Source organism: Podarcis pityusensis, assembly GCF_964106645.2.
Source record: "Podarcis pityusensis genome assembly, chromosome: 1".
In the NCBI taxonomy this organism is placed as follows: Eukaryota; Metazoa; Chordata; class Lepidosauria; order Squamata; family Lacertidae; genus Podarcis; species Podarcis pityusensis.
Genome location: NC_138028.1, coordinates 63,373,926 through 63,392,364, shown reverse-complemented (window position 1 = coordinate 63,392,364; position 18,439 = coordinate 63,373,926). Strand labels below are relative to the sequence as shown.

At 47.5% G+C, this 18,439-nt stretch overlaps 1 protein-coding gene across 3 annotated transcripts in view; it reads left to right on the top strand.

The window, feature by feature from the left end:
• Positions 1-4,731: 4,731 nt before the first annotated feature.
• The window catches only part of BDNF (brain derived neurotrophic factor), a 68,479-nt gene continuing 54,771 nt past the window's right edge, over positions 4,732-18,439 (top strand). Inside the window, exon 1 of one of the 3 annotated variants that reach the window (XM_080984051.1) lies at positions 4,732-5,586. In XM_080984051.1, the coding sequence (XP_080840177.1) occupies positions 5,584-5,586 (3 nt within the window). In that variant the 5' untranslated portion in view covers positions 4,732-5,583. Of the gene's footprint in view, positions 5,587-6,335; positions 6,763-6,884; positions 6,947-18,439 lie in introns of those variants that run through there. The other 2 variants (XM_080984053.1, XM_080984054.1) reach the window with 2 other exon arrangements.

Here is an 18,439-nt window from a genome sequence, read left to right as displayed (position 1 = left end):
GAAGAGCTTTTTATTCTCTCAGGCTTTAAAAGTTACTATGTCCTGCATTGTAACATGTTTTAAACTGCTGATTTTAATTGCTGATATTTACAGTGACATTTTCTTACTCTCTTTTATTGTAATGCTTTTACTGGGTCAGATCCACACTAAATTAGCTGAGCTGGGTACACCTTGAAATCCATGGGAGAAGTCAGTTGTGAATTAAGTCCCCTCTATTTCAGCTGGAACCAAGTTCAACTAATGTAGTCAAGATCCAACCTGCTGCTTGTATGCTTTGTTTGTGAAGCACCCTGGGAACCATTTCCGCTGAAGAATAGTATAGAAATGTTCCAGACAAAAAGGTAAATAAATAAAGGACTGAAAGTCTGCATTTGTGAGGTGTGTTTTATGTGATGTGTTTATGTTTATGTGATGCTTTTGGGTCAATCCAGCAGGATTCTTCTTCTGTTCTTAAGGCCTCTAGCTATGGTCTTTCTAATCCCTAACACTAAGACCCCCATTGAGATCTCTTCCATTCCCTTCCCTTTCTTCTCCAGGAAAGGATGGTACCCAAACTAGGAGAGCTGCTTTTATGATATAAGTAACATGAATGGGTGGTTCAGTGGAAATAGCTCCTCCGAGTCCTATGCATAGATTGTTGCCATACAATGATTACCGTATATGTGCCTGTGTAGAGACAACTTATCAACAGTACATTGAGCAGCAGGAGAGAAATGTCAGTATCAAATGCTTGGGTTTACAACTTGTAAACTCATGCACCAGTATTGTAAATTAACCAGCCAGCCCCAAGAGAGGCACTGACACTCAGAATTGGGTAGCTATAGCAGGAACAATTGCAGTAGCTAATGAGAAAGATTCTGGGTAACTTCCATGATCCAAGCTGCCTCCATTACAGCCACACCTACACCCCATACTGCAAATGTAACTCAGTGCGTGGTACTGGAGCAGTCCATCGTGGACCCAGATCAGGACCCAGTTACTGACCACAATCCACTAGTTGAAGACATTTACTAAAGGGTGGATTGGTCTGCCCAGGTTTGAAGACAGAATCTTGAAACCTACTAGTGCTATTGATTTCTGACAGTTTTGAATCTTTCCCACCACCCCTAGAGAAAGAGCATTTCTACGGGGTTTAAATGACATATGCTGAAGATAGGCCTTTTAAGATGCTGGCTGTTTCCACCCCAGGTAATCTGAAGAACACAACCTTCTTGTGTTCTTCAGTAATGCAAAATGTCCTGTTTTGCAAAGGGGTTTGAAAAACTGGGAGATGAGCAGCTTCACTAGAGAGGAATGCTACAGTAGTAGGTCCAGTGGCAGAAGACTGGACAGCATGGACGTAGCCAGGATTTTTGTTGGGGGGGGCACAACCTCAGTTTGCTATGTATTTGTATTGATTGGGGGGGACAGCTGCCCCTCCCTGCCCTCCCTTGGCTATGCCCATACTGGGCAGGGCTGTCAGCAAGGGGCCAATCTCAGGGCAGCATCTCCTGCTTACTCCATGGCTCAACATGAGGACTCATGCTTGCTTTGCCTTCCAGATAAAGGTCTTTGTTGATTCAACAGCTTCAGAGCTTGGTGTGGGCGGGATTGGCATAACCCATAAACTGTCATATTGCATGCAGAAGCACAAGAATAAGTCCAATTTGAAATCAACTTGAAGTCGTGGAACTGATAGGTTTGTGGATCACTCCATTTTTAAATAAATAAATGCATGTGCTTGAGAAAGCAAGGACTTAATGAAACACTAGAGACATTTAGCATCTTCAGTATTAAATTATAGAAAGTAATAGCCTTAAGCAATGAACTTTAGGGCTGGACAGACAAAAGGTTGTCTCTTGACTGGTGAGTTTGACTTGATCACATTGACTCAAGCTTACTGACTTAATTTACTTCTCCATCCCACAATGCTACTAAATTCCTTTGGAGGAACCATTTGCTTTAAGGTTTGCTTTTTCTTGACAAGCTTTTTGAGATTTGAGAGAGAAACTCACCACACATTAAAAAAATGAGCTGCTCATCAAAATCAAACTTTAAAACTAGGAAGTCCTTCCTATAAATGATATCTGGGCTTGGTAACTTGCTCTCTTTTTCTCTCCCTCTCCCTCTCTCATCCTCTTGGTAAGAAACTGCAGTTTGATCAAGTTGCTAGAGAATGATTCATAGCTTGATATTTTGTTCTTATCAAATACATAGCAAGGTTTCTGTTGCAAATATAAATAAATATTGGTATTATCTGCATCTAAAAGGGAGGTATGCAACAGGTTTATTGCTCTGTTTGTGCCGGTAAACCCATTGACGTGAACATATGGCCAAGCAAAGAGCAATCAGATTAATTTTCACCAAAAGGGAGAGATAACAGGTGGCATGTTCAATGGGCACTGATTTAGCATGGGAAGCATTCGGTCCTCCTCAGCAGAAGCTACAGCTGTCAGAATTAAAATGACCAATTGTATCAAAGCATGGGTTGCCATTTTAATAGGAACTCATCGCTGGAAATGTTGTCACTACCAAAATAATAGAATAAACACCAAATGTAGTCGGTGCAAAGGGATCTGTGGAGACAGGTGGTCCTGCCATGTGGGTCAGCCAGGATTGTCTAGATGTCCTTTCATGACTCTATGAATGACCTCATAATGACAGGAAGCAATCCTTCTTCCTTTCCTATCAACAATATCCTCCTTGCCTTGATATGATGATTATCTCCATGGCAGTTTTGTCAAAGCTTTTGTTTTTACAAAGTTCCTAGTAGAGGCTTACCCACTGAGCACAATCTACCTATGCCAGAAATGGTAGCAGCACCATATCAAGAGCTCTTTCCATTTGACAGGCATGTGCTTAGCAAAGGAAGTCTAGAGATGCTCCTCACAAGCAATTCTCCATCCTTGAATCCAAATGTGGATCTGAGATGGTATCTCTTACGTCCTATTAAGTCCTATTCCAGTTCCTCCCCCATCAGACTTCACATGAACTCAAAGGCTGCGGTCCAGAGCATTGCCAAATTTGTTGCACTGCAAGGCTGGGGAACTTGGATCCCTTCAAGTGTTGCTGTACTAAGGCTTCCACCATTCCTGACCACTGGCGCTGATGCCCAAGGGCTGATGGGAGATGGAGTTCAATAACTAGAGGGCTGCAGGCTTCCCCATCCCTCAGCTTAGAGTCTCACCAATAGGAATGAGATGTAGGAAATGCTTCATCGCGATGGGATGCACTTGGGGATCCAGCACCCCCAAAATCTGGTTCCCTCTGCTTGCTGGTGCAGAAAGGAGTCACCCGGTACCTACGTGTTGGGAGATTCACGGGGGCTCAGTAATCCTCAAGTGCAAACCAACTCCCTAATTGGATCCCATAATTGGATTAACTCGGTTGCTGCTAATCAATTTACGGGAAGAGAGGAGAGAGAGAGATGGGAAAAAATGTTTCTCTGGGCAATTCAGCGAAGAGAGCGGAGGCTTTCCCTGCCGCAGCCCTAGACGCCAAGTTGGCTACACCAAGTGTCGTTACTCACAGCTAAGAGGCAGCGAAGCCATTAAGGCATCCTGCAGGCAACTTCAGGCAAACTTTCGATGGAGCCCCCGCTTCTAATTGCAAACCGAGAGTCTCGTTGGAAGAGAGGGAACGCCAAATGGAAAGGAGCAGAGCAACTGGTCTCCTCGATGGGGCAGCCAAACTCACTGGAGGGCCACCTCTCCCCCCCCCCCCCCGCCGCCCGTTATTTATTTATTGCAAGTTAGGGGCTTGCAACCCTTTGGCTACTTTTCTCCGAATATCCCAAATGGGGAGTAAACTGCAACGTGAGTGTCTTTCTCTAGATGATTCCCTTGTGTAAAGGATTGATAACCCCAGAAGTGGATGGTTGCCAGATGATGCAGGAGTTGCCGGAGAACCAAATGGATCAGGATATTTTCCTAGCTAGTGTTCTTTTTTTATGTCGTATGGGTTGTTTTTTCAGGGTTTACAATGTTCATGATGTGATTCAACATGTGAGAAAGGGCACTGCCATTCCCGTTTTCAAGATTTGGGCAACTGAGGCTAAGAGGGGCCGGTGGCATTCCCGGGACCCTTGGGTTAATCTCTGGAGGAGCCGAGAGACCAAGATCCAGAGCTCTATTGTCCAGAACCAAAAGTGTCACACTCACAAGGAACGCAGACTGGTTGCGAAAAAGGCCGAAGCACAGAAGGTGCGTGATAGGGAGAGAAAGAGGCAGATACAGATCGTGGCTATATAGGGGATCGATGCTTTGCTATAATGAACAGGGGTTAGTCCTTGGAGTTGAAGGATGGAGTGAAGAACTACAGCTTCAATCTTGCTGCACACTTCCTTACTTGGGAGTCAGCCCGACTGAACTCAGCAGGGCTTACTTCCAGGTAAACGCGCATAGGACTGCAACATGCTTCCTTGAAAGTAAGCTCCGTTGAAATCCATGGTCTTATTCCCCAGCAAATGAGCTTAGGATCCAGCTACAAAACGGATGGGTATGCACAGATATCACACCCCCATCCATGCCTCCATCATTATACAGGTGTGCGAGGATGCGTACCTGAGCATGGCCATCAATCCTGTACCTGGATCCTAGACCTAAACCCCATAGGCACCCATGCGTATTAACGCAGAGCGTTGCTTAGTCTTCCTTCCCTGATGCGCACACACGCACGCGCGCACACTCCATCCGCGAGCCAGCCATTCAGATGCGTATGCAGGTATATGTAAATATCCTCGAGCACCTGTCTGCCGGTCTCCATCCACCATCTGCCTGCCTCCCTCTCGTCCTCCCTTCGCCATGCCACCTGCATAGTTCCGCCTGTTTGGCTCCACTCCGCTCGGATGCAACAAGTCCCTGGAGTGCCGTCCGTGTGTTCAGTTAGAGTGAAAGTGACACGGCAAGGGAAGGGGAGGGGGGGGGAACGCCGGCTGCTTCCTTACCTGCTCCCACCAAATGCAAATCTCCAGCCGGCTCATCTTGCTCGCCTGCACGCACCAGACGGGTTAGAGCGGGCGCGGGGTGGGGGGAGGTAAAGTGAGCTGGACTTTTTCTCTCTTTCCCTGCGTGCGTTCTATGGGGTGTCCTGAGAAGACTTTGGCGGGGAACTTTGAAGCCCACTCCCCACGTGTCGGGAGGGAGGCAATTCAAAAGGAGGGGGCGAGAGAGAGAGACACGTTTTCTCTCCCCCTCCCCACCCCGCGCGCCACTTCTTTCCCTGGATTGTTCCAGCTGGGTCTCGTTGCCAACCCCCTTCTCGTTTATTAAGATCACGTAAGAAGAAGAACCCAAAGGGGGAGAGAAAACGTGTCTGTGAGCTCAGGCGTTTGCGTAAATCCGAGATCGGTTTTTAAAGAACTCCCTGCCAGCCCGTCGCTTTCCGTTTCCTTCCTGTAGCCACCAAGGTGGTGGAAGAGTTGAGGCTTGCGGATATTGCAAAGGGTTGTTATTAGATTCATAAGTCACACCAAGTGGTGGGCGATCCACTGAGCCGAGCAGAACTTCTCACATGATGACTTCAAACGAGACACATTACCTCCCAGCATCTGTTGGAGAGACTGGATTTTAAAGGCACTTCTGTCGCCAGGACAGCAAAGAAACAATGGTGAGTACCAAGACCAGGTATTGTTATTTTCCAGACTTGTGATTTCAAAGAAGATGGATAGATAGATCTCAGTAAAGCTTGGGGCTGTTGCCTGACAATAGTTCACAGCTCACCTTTCTATCATCATCATCATTATTAGCATTATTATTGTTAATCTCTCAACCCTCCTCTCGCCCCCGACGTCCCCACTCGGTAGCACTTTAATTTCACCAGGCATAATATGAGTCTCAGAGGCCAGATGAATTGCGTGCGTGGGGGAAGTGTGTGTGTGTTTAAAGAGGCTCCAACTTTAATGGCAACGCTCTTTTTGATTTAAGGCTGCATATCAGAAACTTGGAGCGGGGTTTTTCCTTGGGAAAGCTGTTGGCTGCGCGATCCACTTTCACCCTTTCTGCTGTTGAGGGTGATGGTGGCGAGGGTGTTTGTTGTTATTTCACACGGACACTTGCGGGGGGGAGGGAGAATAATATTGGATCGGGATGTTTGGGGCGGAGAGAGGGGGGGACAGTTGTAGGGAGGAGGCAGGAGAACAAAAAAAATAAAATAATGTAATGGGTGATTCCAACCCCCCCCCTCCCCGCCGCCCCGGTGAAGCAAACTCAACATGTGATCTTCTATTTACAGCCCGGCTCTTTTGCCAAGCTCGCTTCACGTGACAGAGCCCGAGAAAAGGGAAAGAAAAGGCGAAACCCGTATCAAGTGACACTTCGTGAAAGTGAACATCCTCGACGCCCCCTCCCCACCTTTCCTGGGGCGTTGAGGAGAAAGGGGTGGGGGAGGAGGGAGGAGGAGGGGGTGTCGATCAGTACCTTGGAGAGAGGCAATGGGTTTGGCACCCCAGGTATCTGTCTCCCCTCCGGAGCGAATCCCGGAGCTCTTAAAAGGCGGCTAGGGTGGACCTCCCCTCACACTGATAAGATCTGGCTAGGAGGAGGGAGAGGGAGACAGAGGCAGAGAGAAAGAGACGGAGCAAACCCTCTCCCGTCACAGTTTCAACTGCGTCCCGGTTTCTGGGCTGACATTGACTCGGATTCCTAGCGGCGGGGAGTGCAAGGCAGAGAGCGAGAGCGAGCAGCTCCGGCGCTTGGCCCCGACGGGTCGGGTCAACTCTGGGAGATGCGAGTGCGCTGCTTCTGAAAGAGCTCGCCACGGGTTGTGGGTTAGCGGTGACTAAAGGTAAGGAAAGGGCGCCGATCTCTCGCCTCCCCCTCCTCGCTTCCCGGTGTGCGTGTGTGTCCGTGCGCGCCTTCCCACCCGTCCTCCGTCTCCCCGCGACGGGGAGAGAGGTTTCTTCGCTCCTCTTGGCCGAGTTTGTGCTCTCTTGCTTTCCGATCTGGGCGCGCGGAGGAAGAGAGGCAAGGTAGGCGAGGGAGAGACGCCTGGCGCGACTGCTCACTCCCAAGAGTTGTCTTAACTCGTGGGGTTGGATCCCAGGTTGCCGTGTGTGTGTTTGTGCGAGAGAGAGATAGTGTGTGTCTCCTGGAGAGAGATGGGCGCAAAGACAGAGAGATCACCGGCAAGTGATAAGCTACCAGGAGCTGATCACCGCTTTGGGGGGAGAGAGAGAGTCAGCTCTCCAGAAACTCCTCTCCAAACGATCGCCTTCCTGTGTTTACATGGACGATACCTTCGCTTGCATTCACGTGTGGTGCCTTCTCCAAAAGCGGCTCTCTGTGGTACTTTAGTTGCCAGTTTTATTTTTTCTCTCCAGCGGGGTGTTTCTAAACCCTCCAACGTATCAACGCAGCGGAAACTCCATTCTCTTGCAGTCTTCCTGCTCCTGTGTTTTATCCCCCCCCTCCTTCCCTTCCATTCTCTCTCCCCTCCCCTTTCCTCTTTCGATTCTTCCTACGTAGAAATGTAGCTAATAATATTTAGTCTCCAGGCTAAAAATAAGCTGTGGAAAGTCAGCAGTTTGGAGCAGCGGGTGCTGCTGCTGCTGCTCACAGGTAGAGAGAGAGGTGCTTGCTATGCACGCGGCGGTGATGGGGCGCCTCATCCCTGATTTCTATCTTTCCCCTTCTTAAGTCGTCATCGTCTCCCCGCTCCCTTGAAACCCCCCCTCCTCCCATTGCAAGGATCCTAGCTAGGAGCGGAGATCCGATCCAGCCTCAAATCCGTCCGTCCGGCGTGGTGCCCAGAGAAGTGGGGGTGGAGAAAGAAGCCGGGTAGGGACAGGGAGGGAATGGGAATCTTCATCCGCGGAGAGCAAAGAGGGAGGCAGGCGAGCTAGGCTTAACGGGAAAAGGCAGGAAACCCCCGGCGAAGAGCTGCCTCTTCACCCACCGCCAGCCTGGCCAGGAGGTGTTACAAACCAAGGAGGCGCGCGATGGCTTTAAGAGAAGCGGGGAGCCTGCACGAGAAACCAGGGACAGCCGCTCCGCTGCCTTCCCCCAAAGCCACGCTCGGCCATCGCCCCGAGCTGAAACTGACAAGGGTGTGCTGGACTGTTGGTGCTGGATCCGGCCCTTGCTTTCCCCTGTCCCTTTCGCTCCCCATCGCAGGTTCTGCTGCGTCCTGGAGAGAGAGAGATCCCACCTCGCCGGCCTCGCTCTTTGTTCCCGGGGCTGCTCGGCCGGCTTTAGCTGGCTGCAACGCGCTGCTGCCTGCCTGCCTGCCTGCCTGGCGATCTTCCTTGGCTTCGCCTTCCCTCCTCCACCTCCTCCTCCTCCTCCTCCCACCCGCTTCCCAGCGCAGCTCCTCGGGCCGCGAGTGTCTCCTCCGGCGCGATTGCGATCACGTAGCTCAGGGAAGAAGGGAGAATCCCAAGCAGGCAGGCAGGCAGGCAGGGGGAGGGAAGAGAGGATTTCGCAAAAGGGTGTGGCTTGGGGCGGGGGAGGAAGGATACAGAGTGGCCTCCCACGCACGGGTCGGAAGTCGAGGTGTGTAGGGGCGGGGGACCCGGGTGGGATCCCGCTGCCGGAGGAGAGGAGGAGGAGGAAGCTACCCCGTGGTCCCCAGAGGCGCTCCAAGCGGAGCCTGCGGGGAGAGGAGCGCCTCGTTCGGATTTGGAGCTCGCCTTCCGGAGGAGGAGGAGGCGGAGCGGGCCGGCCAAGGCGCTGGAGGGGGGATTTCTGCTCGGTCTGATGCAATCCCAAACGTGCTGCAAAGGAACTCCGAGGCAGCGGCGGCATCAATCGCACCTCCCACCTGCCCAGATGGCGCGCCTTTAAATACGGATCGGCGGGGCTGAGAGCTCTCGGGCGGAGATTGGCGGAGAGCGAGAGAGGGAGGATGCGGAGGGAGCCCTTAAAGGCGCCGCGCGCCTTCCTGCCTCTCGCTTGAGCCCCTGCTCTTCCGAGTTCCAATTGGCGCCCGCAGGAGCGAGGGAAGTCAATATTGTGACTTTCGCCAACCGGGAGAGGAGCCGTCCAGGCTGCGGTGCGTGGTGGGGTGGAGAACCTGCCTCGGTTGCTAAGGGGGATCTGAGCGGAGTTACCCATTTGGTGGGCAGATGGACCGAGGCAATGGCGTAGAGAGGGCTGTGCAGCTCAGGGAACACGTGTGTGTGTGTGTGTGTGTGTGTGTGTGTGTGTGTGTGTGTTGGACGGGGAGTTCCTTCCCAAGCTAAAGATCTGCCGCGGTGGCTTCTGGTTGAGCAGGTCCTTGCGACATAAACTGGTTTCACGAACAAAGTTGTCCAGAAAGGAGTTTCTGGGTAGAGAAATAGGATTGGTGCTAAAGCCAGGCCAACATTGGGGTAGGTGGTGTCAGGTGTTCATTTCTAGCATGCCTACAGTGTTGTGGAACACTTGCCTGCATGGCTGTAGCCAGGATTTTTGTTGAGGGGGGCAAGCTTATTTTTGGAGCAGAGAACTTCAGTTAGTTAAGTATTTTTTATTGATTTAGGGGGGCAGCAGCCCCCCTGCCCTCCCTTGGCTATGTCCAGGTGTGGGAATCCTCATCATCATATATATATATATATATATATATATATATATGTCATCAACATGACCACTTTGCAGATGAGGGTGCAAGAGAGTGATTTGCCCAAAGACAGTAGTCATAGCTTTCTAAACCTAGATGTAGTGAGACTCAAGTGTGTCCGGAAGAAAAACCCCTCCCCCCATTAGTTCTTAACACTAATTCCAGATGTGTTTGGCATTGTAGTTGGGAAGAAAATGTACTGGTTACTTTGCAGGCTGTGCAATAGAGCACCCTGCCCTTGAAAACAGGTTGTAAGATGTAGCCATTATGAGCCCAGTTAAAATTAAGCCCAACTTGGAGTTCATGGCTGAATCAGGATTTGAACCCAGGTCTTCCTACACCATGTATTTAATGCACATTTAAAATACATAACTGCTCCCCCCCCCAAAATTATGGGAATCCTGAGTTTACCCCTCACAGAGCTGCAGTTCCCAGCACCTTTAACAAGCTATAGTTCTCAGGATTAACTGGGGGAAGCTGTGTGCTTTAAATGTGGACATGGGCCTGTGTGCTGAGTCTTTCAGGGATCTAGCAATGGGTCTGAAGCTAAATCTCACTGTTGCCATAGGTTCTATGCCTAAGAGTCCACCATAGAACCTGTCCAGTGCTCCCCTATGGCTGCACAATGCAAGGAAAGGTTGGTAGTCTAGGGATGCTTGCCCACCATTTCTGACTTCTCTGGGGCACCCCTAATGAGCTTTCACACAATCCCAGGGTTCCCTGGAACACTGTTTTAAATAGTCCGAGGACAGTAAGTGGATTTTCACCCATGCACATGCAATGCGCAGACTCAGTCATAAAGTTGGAATGCTATTGCAGTAAGTGCTTCAAAGCTGTGTGCTCAGGCATAGTGCTACATAGAAAGATGCACATTATTATGCTGCATGTGTTATATACAGAATACCAAAGAGTGGTTTTGCATTAAGAATTCCCTTTTTGAGAAAAAATGGGTGCCACCTTTTGATCATAATGATCAAAATTTGGCAGTGTGGGCCAGGGGCCACGTAAAGCAGTTTCAGGGGCCAGGTAATTCTAAGGTGCCACCTCTTGGCCATCCTTGCCTTAAAATAAGGCATCCAAGGACATGAGGCTAGTGTAGATAAACCAAACAGCTTCAGTGTCTACAGCAGGCTTCTCCAACCTGGTGCCCTCCAGATGTTTTGGACTATAACTCACATGAGCCCCAACATCATACAGCTGTGCCAGCTGGGACGGATGGAAGTTGCAGCCCAAAATATATGGGATGCAGCTGGTTGACAAAGCATGATCTGCAATGTCTACTTACCAACAATAAGTAGAACCAAGCATAGCAATGGAATGATGGGTCCTGCCAACTTTTTCATATTCTGTGAGGAAAGTAAGCTGTTATCCTTTACTGTGTTTAACTTTTTGCCTCTTTGCTTTCTATGAAACTTATTTGGGAGTGAGAGCGATTAGGGCTATGGCCAGAAACAAGTTCTACTCAATGGGGTGGCAGATGTCGCAGCCAGATCGCCCTCACATCCACAAGTCATCCTACTGACTCCAGTACTTGTGAAGAAATGGGCTGTAGTTTTAGAAATCAATTCCTAAGCAGAGTAACTTGAGAACACAACTTGTTGATTATCGATATGCAAGTATTCCTTACAGCTAACTCCTTTACAATTAGCCCATGCAATCTTAAGTCAAGATGTTTCAATTGCATTGCCAATGCAACGTCACAAACCATAATGAGGAGGAGCAAGTATTTGCTGTTTCAGTACTTTAGATTTGCCTCTTAGGAGAAATATAGAGACCATGTACCAAGGGGTATTTTATCACACTCTGCACATAGCACAGCAGTGCACCACATGGGAAGAGAATCATTTATAACATCCTGCTAGGCAATGATAATTTTTACTGTATTTCCATACCTGGGCAGTAAAATCCTCCTCTGCTTGCAGGAGGGACAGCTGGATTACCAAGCTGGTACATGGACACTGTGATACATTTTACCAGTATTTTATCAGTATGGGAATCCTAGTTCAGGAATGGGTCTCAAAGCTCATCTGGTCCAACTCACTGCTGCTTCAGGAAATCCCTACTACAGCATGACCGATAAGTGGTCATCCAGCCTCTGTTTAAAAACCTCCAATGAAGGACAGTCCACCACTTTCCAAGTATGTACCCATGCACTGTGGTTTAAAGGCTGGTTCACACATGCTTGTACAGAATGTCAAACATGCACACATGTCATCCTTCCCCTGCTGTAGTTGGTTTTCCTCCTACATACATCGCTGATTTCTTCTTAAGGCCAACCAATCAGCACCATGTACTGCTCCTAGTTTGAAAGTAGGAAGAATGGGTTTCCCCTCTTCTCAGCCGGGGAAGATCGTACGTCTGCCAGAAAATGGGGTGAGCTATGCACTTCCATAGCAGCCTCCTCCCACAAATAATGTTTCCCGCAGTTCACATATGCTTTAGTCATCTGAAGCCCTTTCAGACCATCTGTTCATGTGTAGACGGAACAGGTGGATTGGCCCCATCTTCGCAACTTCTGTGAGTTTGGTTGAAGGTCTGAAGGAAGCTTCTGCAGCATATTCCCACTCCTGCATAGGCTGTTCATCTGAATGTGGGAACTGGGCACATTCAGATTCATGGCAAATAGAGCTGCATGCATGTAAAGGAGGCCCCTTTCACCCAGTGCTCAGAGGGTACGGTCACTATGTGCAGTCTCGCCTCAGCCTCAGGCTATGCATGAGGAGAAGCACTGAAAAAGAGTGCAGGTATAGCCCAGTGATCAAGTGATGGAGGTGGACGTGAAAACTAGCCCTTTGTGAATTGATAGCAGTAGCCTGGTATATATTGTTCTCTTTTTTAACTTGTTCTTCTATCCTATATTACAGGCTTCTTCAAAAAACTTGCCTATGTTTAAAACTCCCATCTGTTCCTCAGTGGGATTATGGATATACTGATGCTTAAGGAAAGAAGGCTAAGAAGCCCTCTTGTGGTCACTATATTTGCTTTCACAGGTGCTCTGGATCTTGGCCACTGCATTTCCGATACAATGGCCAAGAAGGGCTGCAGCTTAGTATTAGAGCATCTGCTTTCCATGCAAGAGACCCCTGGCTCAATCCTCTGCCTCTCCAAGAAGGGCTGGAAATGTGCCCTGCCTGAAACCCTGAAGAGCCTTTGTCAGTCAATGCAGACCAGACTCAGCTGGAGGGACCCATGATCTTCCAGATCTCTTTTGCCAGTGGAGTTATCTGTGGCCAGTCGCCACTTCATGCTGCACCTGCCACATGACGAAAATGACATGTGCAGCTCAACCCTATGATAAACAAAATGAATGTGTGTGTTTCGAGGAGCCTGCTCCACCAGCCCTGTTAAGATTAAATACCTGGGTTGGCTGAGATTTATTTCCCACTGGAGGTTGCAGCTTTGATTGACTGAGATTTATTTCCCAGTGGAGGACATAGCATTGACATATAAAGGGAGCTTCGTATTACTCTCACAGCTAAAGTCCAAGGGGACTTGGACTGTTTCACCCACAAGGGTGACTTTTTTTGTCCTTTGCCACTGACAGCATCCCAAATTTTGAGCGCTTTTCATTGGATCTGCCACATTCCCTTAAGACAGGCTCTGATGAGTGAGTGTGTGCATGAGAGAGAGAGAGAGCGTGTGTGTGTATATATATATATATATATATATATATATATATATATGAGAGCGTCTGTCCTCCACCCACAAGCCAGAAAGAATCCTTACTCTGGCTGCTCTGCTTAGCTGAAAATATCTCTTGAGAAGCAACAAGCATGTTCCCCCTCAGTTCTCTAGCAGATTTTGGAGTCAGAAAAACATAACGGGCAGCATGAAGTTAGCATAACAACTGCCCACCCATTTTTCATTATTTCACCAATGTGTGATGCATGCTCGTGAGCTGTCATCCCTGGCAGCGCTAACATTTCCATCTGCTTACATATTGTTTCTATTCTTGTGCTGCAATCCTCGAGCCGCTTGCTCTGGAGTAGTCCCGTTGACGTCATGTGGGGGCATTCCGGAGCCTGTTTATTCCAGGGCAGCCTGTCAATGGGATGGCTTTGGAGCAGATGCCATATGGATAGCTGGCACCTCTTCGGAGGAAAATGGAGAGGGAGGGGCTAATCACTGGGCTCATGTGATGCTGCTAAAGCGAGTTAGATCTGAGCTTGGTCAGCGCTGGGATGAGACTCTGAGCTTCTGATGCAAGAACATCCATATCTGGGCCATTTTAGCTATTAGATAGCAACCAACTTGGTCTTGCCACTTGTCACAAACCCAGCAAGAAGCTGGATGCAATCTCAGCTCTTTTATGCATCCCTGTTTTCAAACACTTGTTTCTCTGCATGGATACTTTCCTTTTTCAGGTGAATACTTAAAAATCTTAAGTATTCCCCAGAGGAATGGAGCATGCGGACTGACTCTCTGTTTAGTAAGCAAATACATGCAGGACCACCTCTCCCATTAGGCAGAGTGTGACAGTTCCCTCAGGCCACAAATGTTGCTGGTGGTTGCAGAGGGTGGCATGGAGATGCTGGAGGTGAGGTCCAGGCTGTGAGTGTCATGTGACCTGGCCTGGTGGCTGCAGACTTGGACCAGAGTCCAAGTTCACCATCTTCAGAAAAGAGCAACTAGCATGTTCAAGGGGATGGAGCAACTCTTCTACGAGAAAGCGTTAAAACTTCTGGGGCTTAGAGTAAGAGGCAACATGACAGTCATGTATAAAATGAGCCAGTGTGGCATAATGGTTTGAATGTTGGACTATGACCCAGGAGAGCGGGGTTTGAATCCCCACTCAGCCATGAAGCTCACTGGGTGACCTTGGGCCAGTCACCAGCTCTTAGCCTAACCTATCTCATGGGGTTGTTGAGAGGATGAAATGGAGAGGACAAGAACTCTTTACACCACCTTGAGCTCATTGGAAGAAAAAGGTGGCTAATAAATAAATAAAGCATGTACAGTATGGAGAAAGTGGTTAGAGAACTGCCTTTTCTCCCTCTCTCATAACACTAGAACTTGTGGCTATGAAGCTAAGTGTTGGAAATACTTCTTCATGCAGCACACAGTAGATCAAAGATCATAGAATTGTAGAGTTGGAAGGGTCCATAAGGGCCATCTAGTCCAATCCCCTACAATGTAGGGATATTTTGCCCAACACGAGGCTCGAACTCATGAACCTGAGATTAAGAGTTTCATGCTGTACTATCTGAGCTATCCCAGAGAATTCCTTCCCATGATAGGCAGGGATGGCTATTAACTGGGTTGGCTTTAAAAGAGCATTAGGCAATTTAAGGGTCCTGATGGCTATGTTCTGCCTCCACAGTTGGGGAGCAATATTCTTCTGAGGGATGGTTGTTTCACTCTGATCCTGCCTGTGGCCTTCTTATAGGCATCTGACTGACTGCTGTTAGAACAGGATGTTGGACTAGATTGGATGCTTTGGCCTGATTCAGCAGGTCTGTCTTATGTTCTTATGCTCTCAAAGGAAGATTCAGCTCCCAGTTGGGTTAGCTTCTGCAGATGAAGTGGGACGGGACGCCATCTTGCCTTCTGCCTCGGGCAGCAAAATGACTTAGGGCAGCCTTAAATCACATATACAATATGTGCAGGTGGTGTAGGTTTTCCAGACCTCACAAACACACAGAGTTGGCAACCATGAGGCCCACTTCCATTCTGTGCAGCAGGGACCATTTAAGCCTAGTTACATCCCTGTGAAGAAGCAAAGGATAGTGAAGTGCCAAAAGAAATTCTTTACAGGATGTTGGCAGAGCGATATGACATGTGAAAGAAGCTGTGCCAAATCTCTGAAATAAATTGAGGGTTTGCCAACGATAGGGCTGAGTAAAGATCTCAAAGTTTGGGCCTTCAGATGCTGCCGGAAAAGTTGCCAGTTGTAGTCGTTTCATAGGATTCAGAAGAGTAAACGGATTAAAAATACCGTTTCTGTTCCTCTCACAGTGGTACAATATTGTGCCAGTAGTCTTTTGGCTCTCCCCCTAATATACTCTTCAGACGGCTAGGGGGGTGTAACTGTTTTACACAGTACAGTGGTACCTCGGGTTACAGACGCTTCAGGTTACAGACTCTGCTAACCCAGAAATAGTACCTCGGGTTAAGAACTTTGCTTCAGGATGAGAACAGAAATCGCACAGCGGCAGTGCAGCAGCAGCGGGAGGCCCCATTAGCTAAAGTGGTACCTCAGGTTAAGAACAGTTTCAGGTTAAGAACAGACCTCCAGAATGAATTAAGTACTTAACCCAAGGTACGTTTGAATGCCCTCACGTTGATTTCCCACTTTGCAGCCCCTTATATAGGGGCAATCGTTCCAAGAAGGATGCAGTCAGAGGTAGTTCAATGCAGAGTGTAACTTGAATGTGCTGGCATGTTAAGATGGGCTCATGATGAATTCATCCTTGTTCTTCTTCCAAGCCAGCTAGTCCTCCTTCTGTAGAATCTTGGAGGTCAATAAACCTCACACCTCCTTGTTTTAAGTGACTGTTCTGGATTCTTCCTGCTTCTCTTCTTTATTTAATAAATAAATGCCTATTAGAACATGTCTTACAAGGTGGCAGACGTCAATATAAAGTGTGACAAGCAATAATACATAAAAACAATCCAAGCACACAAACCCCCACCCTGAGAACTGGTCTGTATACCATCTTACAGACTTATCAGACTCTAGCCTTTAATTTCTGATCAGGAGGACGGGACATATTGATCCTGCCACACAGGATGTTCTATGCTGACCCCCTTTTGGAGAAATGATTGTCCTCCCAACATTACTTTTTGGGCCAATTTTGCATGACCATTGTTTAAGTGGCAAGATGCAAGTTGCATTGATGTGGCTTGGTCATGTGATCACTTCACCGTCCATTCCCTGTGCGGGCCACTGCAAAGTTTTGAAGTATGTCATAGGCAGCTGCAGTAGCACAGTAAAATGCGCTGGTGGCATGAAATATTGGAATTAGGAATACCAGGGGAAATGATATATGGATTATTAACCCTTGGGATGCATTTATCCTGCATTTTTGTTTATGTATTCTTAACAAGGCATGCCCCGTTTTCATTTTTAACAACTTTGGCAGCTTGGTGGGTTTTTGGTTTGTATCCAATTAAACTTAGGACAACTTAGTTTCAATGTGAAAACTAAGCATTTGTTTAAATTACTGAAATCAGTGGGGCTTAAACTTTGTCTGGATCATGCCCTATGAAAAATGAAAGCAGGGGGAGATACACCTCCAAATTACTGTATCACAAAACTGCATAAAAGATACAAATAAGAAAGAAAGTATCTAAAAGAAAAGGCAGCATCCCATTTAATACAGAACGTGTATAAACTTTCCAGCACTGAAGGCATGTCTTATTCTAAATTCCATGTCCCAAAGCAAACATGCTTCCTTTTCTTTCCTTCTGAAACAGGCAGGATCAGTTAGAAAGTTGGTTCTCTTTCTGCAGTGCATCGAGGGCACTATTTCTCCAGCTGGGTACTTAACCTATATCCTATGTGGCATCCAATTTACTCTGACATTCAGGCAGAATGATTAGGTAACCTAATCATTAAGCCTCACCTTTTTCACTAGCTTGCCATCTTAAATGTTTCCCTGACCATATCACATGTGGGGGGTGGGGTAGGGATTAATGTCCCCCCCCCCCCATGGCTCAGAACAGGAAAAGACAATAATAAACCACCAGTATGTGTGTCAACTGGTCTAGAATTCATGGGAGACTTTTAAAAACGTAAACATCATTATAAACAGTATTTGTTCATTTCTCAATCATAAATGCCAAAGTTGATCATATTCTCATATATATACACTGGGAAGGGGAGAAATGCATGCAATGGTAATTATACGTATTCTGGCTTTTTAAATCAGAAGCTATTTACACCTTGAACTTCATGAATAATACATGATATACAGGCATGATAAGAGATAATTAGATGGACCAGCTAAGAAGAATGCGAAAGGGGGCCAGGAACCCAAGGATTGCATAAGGTGTGTGGGCATTTTGACATCTAAGAAGCGCTATAGATCTGGCGTTAACTACCTCAGCCTCATGAAGATAATTAAGGAGAAATGTGGGTGTCAAAACACACACACACAAACCTAGCAAACTTCCCATAGATTGGCTAGCTTATTGCAGCAGTTCAAAACACAATTGGCAGACGCCCACATTGGTCATGATTGCCCTTTGATGCGGCTGTTATTGACTTTATAAAGATGCCAGAGTTAAAATGCTGTCTTAAGCTCATTGTTTGACAAGTTCCTGTCTAGGATTCTGTCATGGCAATAAATGTCAGCCTATCTACTGAAGTTCTTATATTTTGTTGTGTCCACGAAGAGTCAAATAGCAAATTACTCATATATTCAGTTCAATCCAAAGATGTTCTGTCTTGTAAGAAGCCTCTCAGCCGTCTTAGGAAATGTTCTATGACAACACGTTCTCCATCTTCTTTTCATTCTATTTCTCCTCCCCCCCCCCTTCTATTTGTATATACTGTTCTGGAATACAAAGTAAGAAGCAGGTTGGTTTGACCCTTAGGTTTTCAAGTCGTTTTTAGAATTGGATTTCTAGTCCACATTGTCAATAAGGCCAAGGATGAATAATAATCCTTGTCTTGTACATGGCTATAGCATCAATGAGCTACTGCAGCCAAATCATTGCACATAAATAATGGCCATATCACACAGTGTCAATTCAACTGCAATTCTTCTCACACATTCACCAGTCAGTTGTTAAGGCTTTGCTCACACGTGCATTTGCGCCACTTGACATCTCTGCACTTGATCACTGTTCATTTGGTGACTGGCAGATGAAGGTGTAAATTGCCTTCACTGAAAAGCATGGCATTTGAGATGACATGAAAGAGATTAAAGTTCCGCCTGTGGTGTTTTATACTGTGATGGTCCACTGACCCATGCAGGTCATT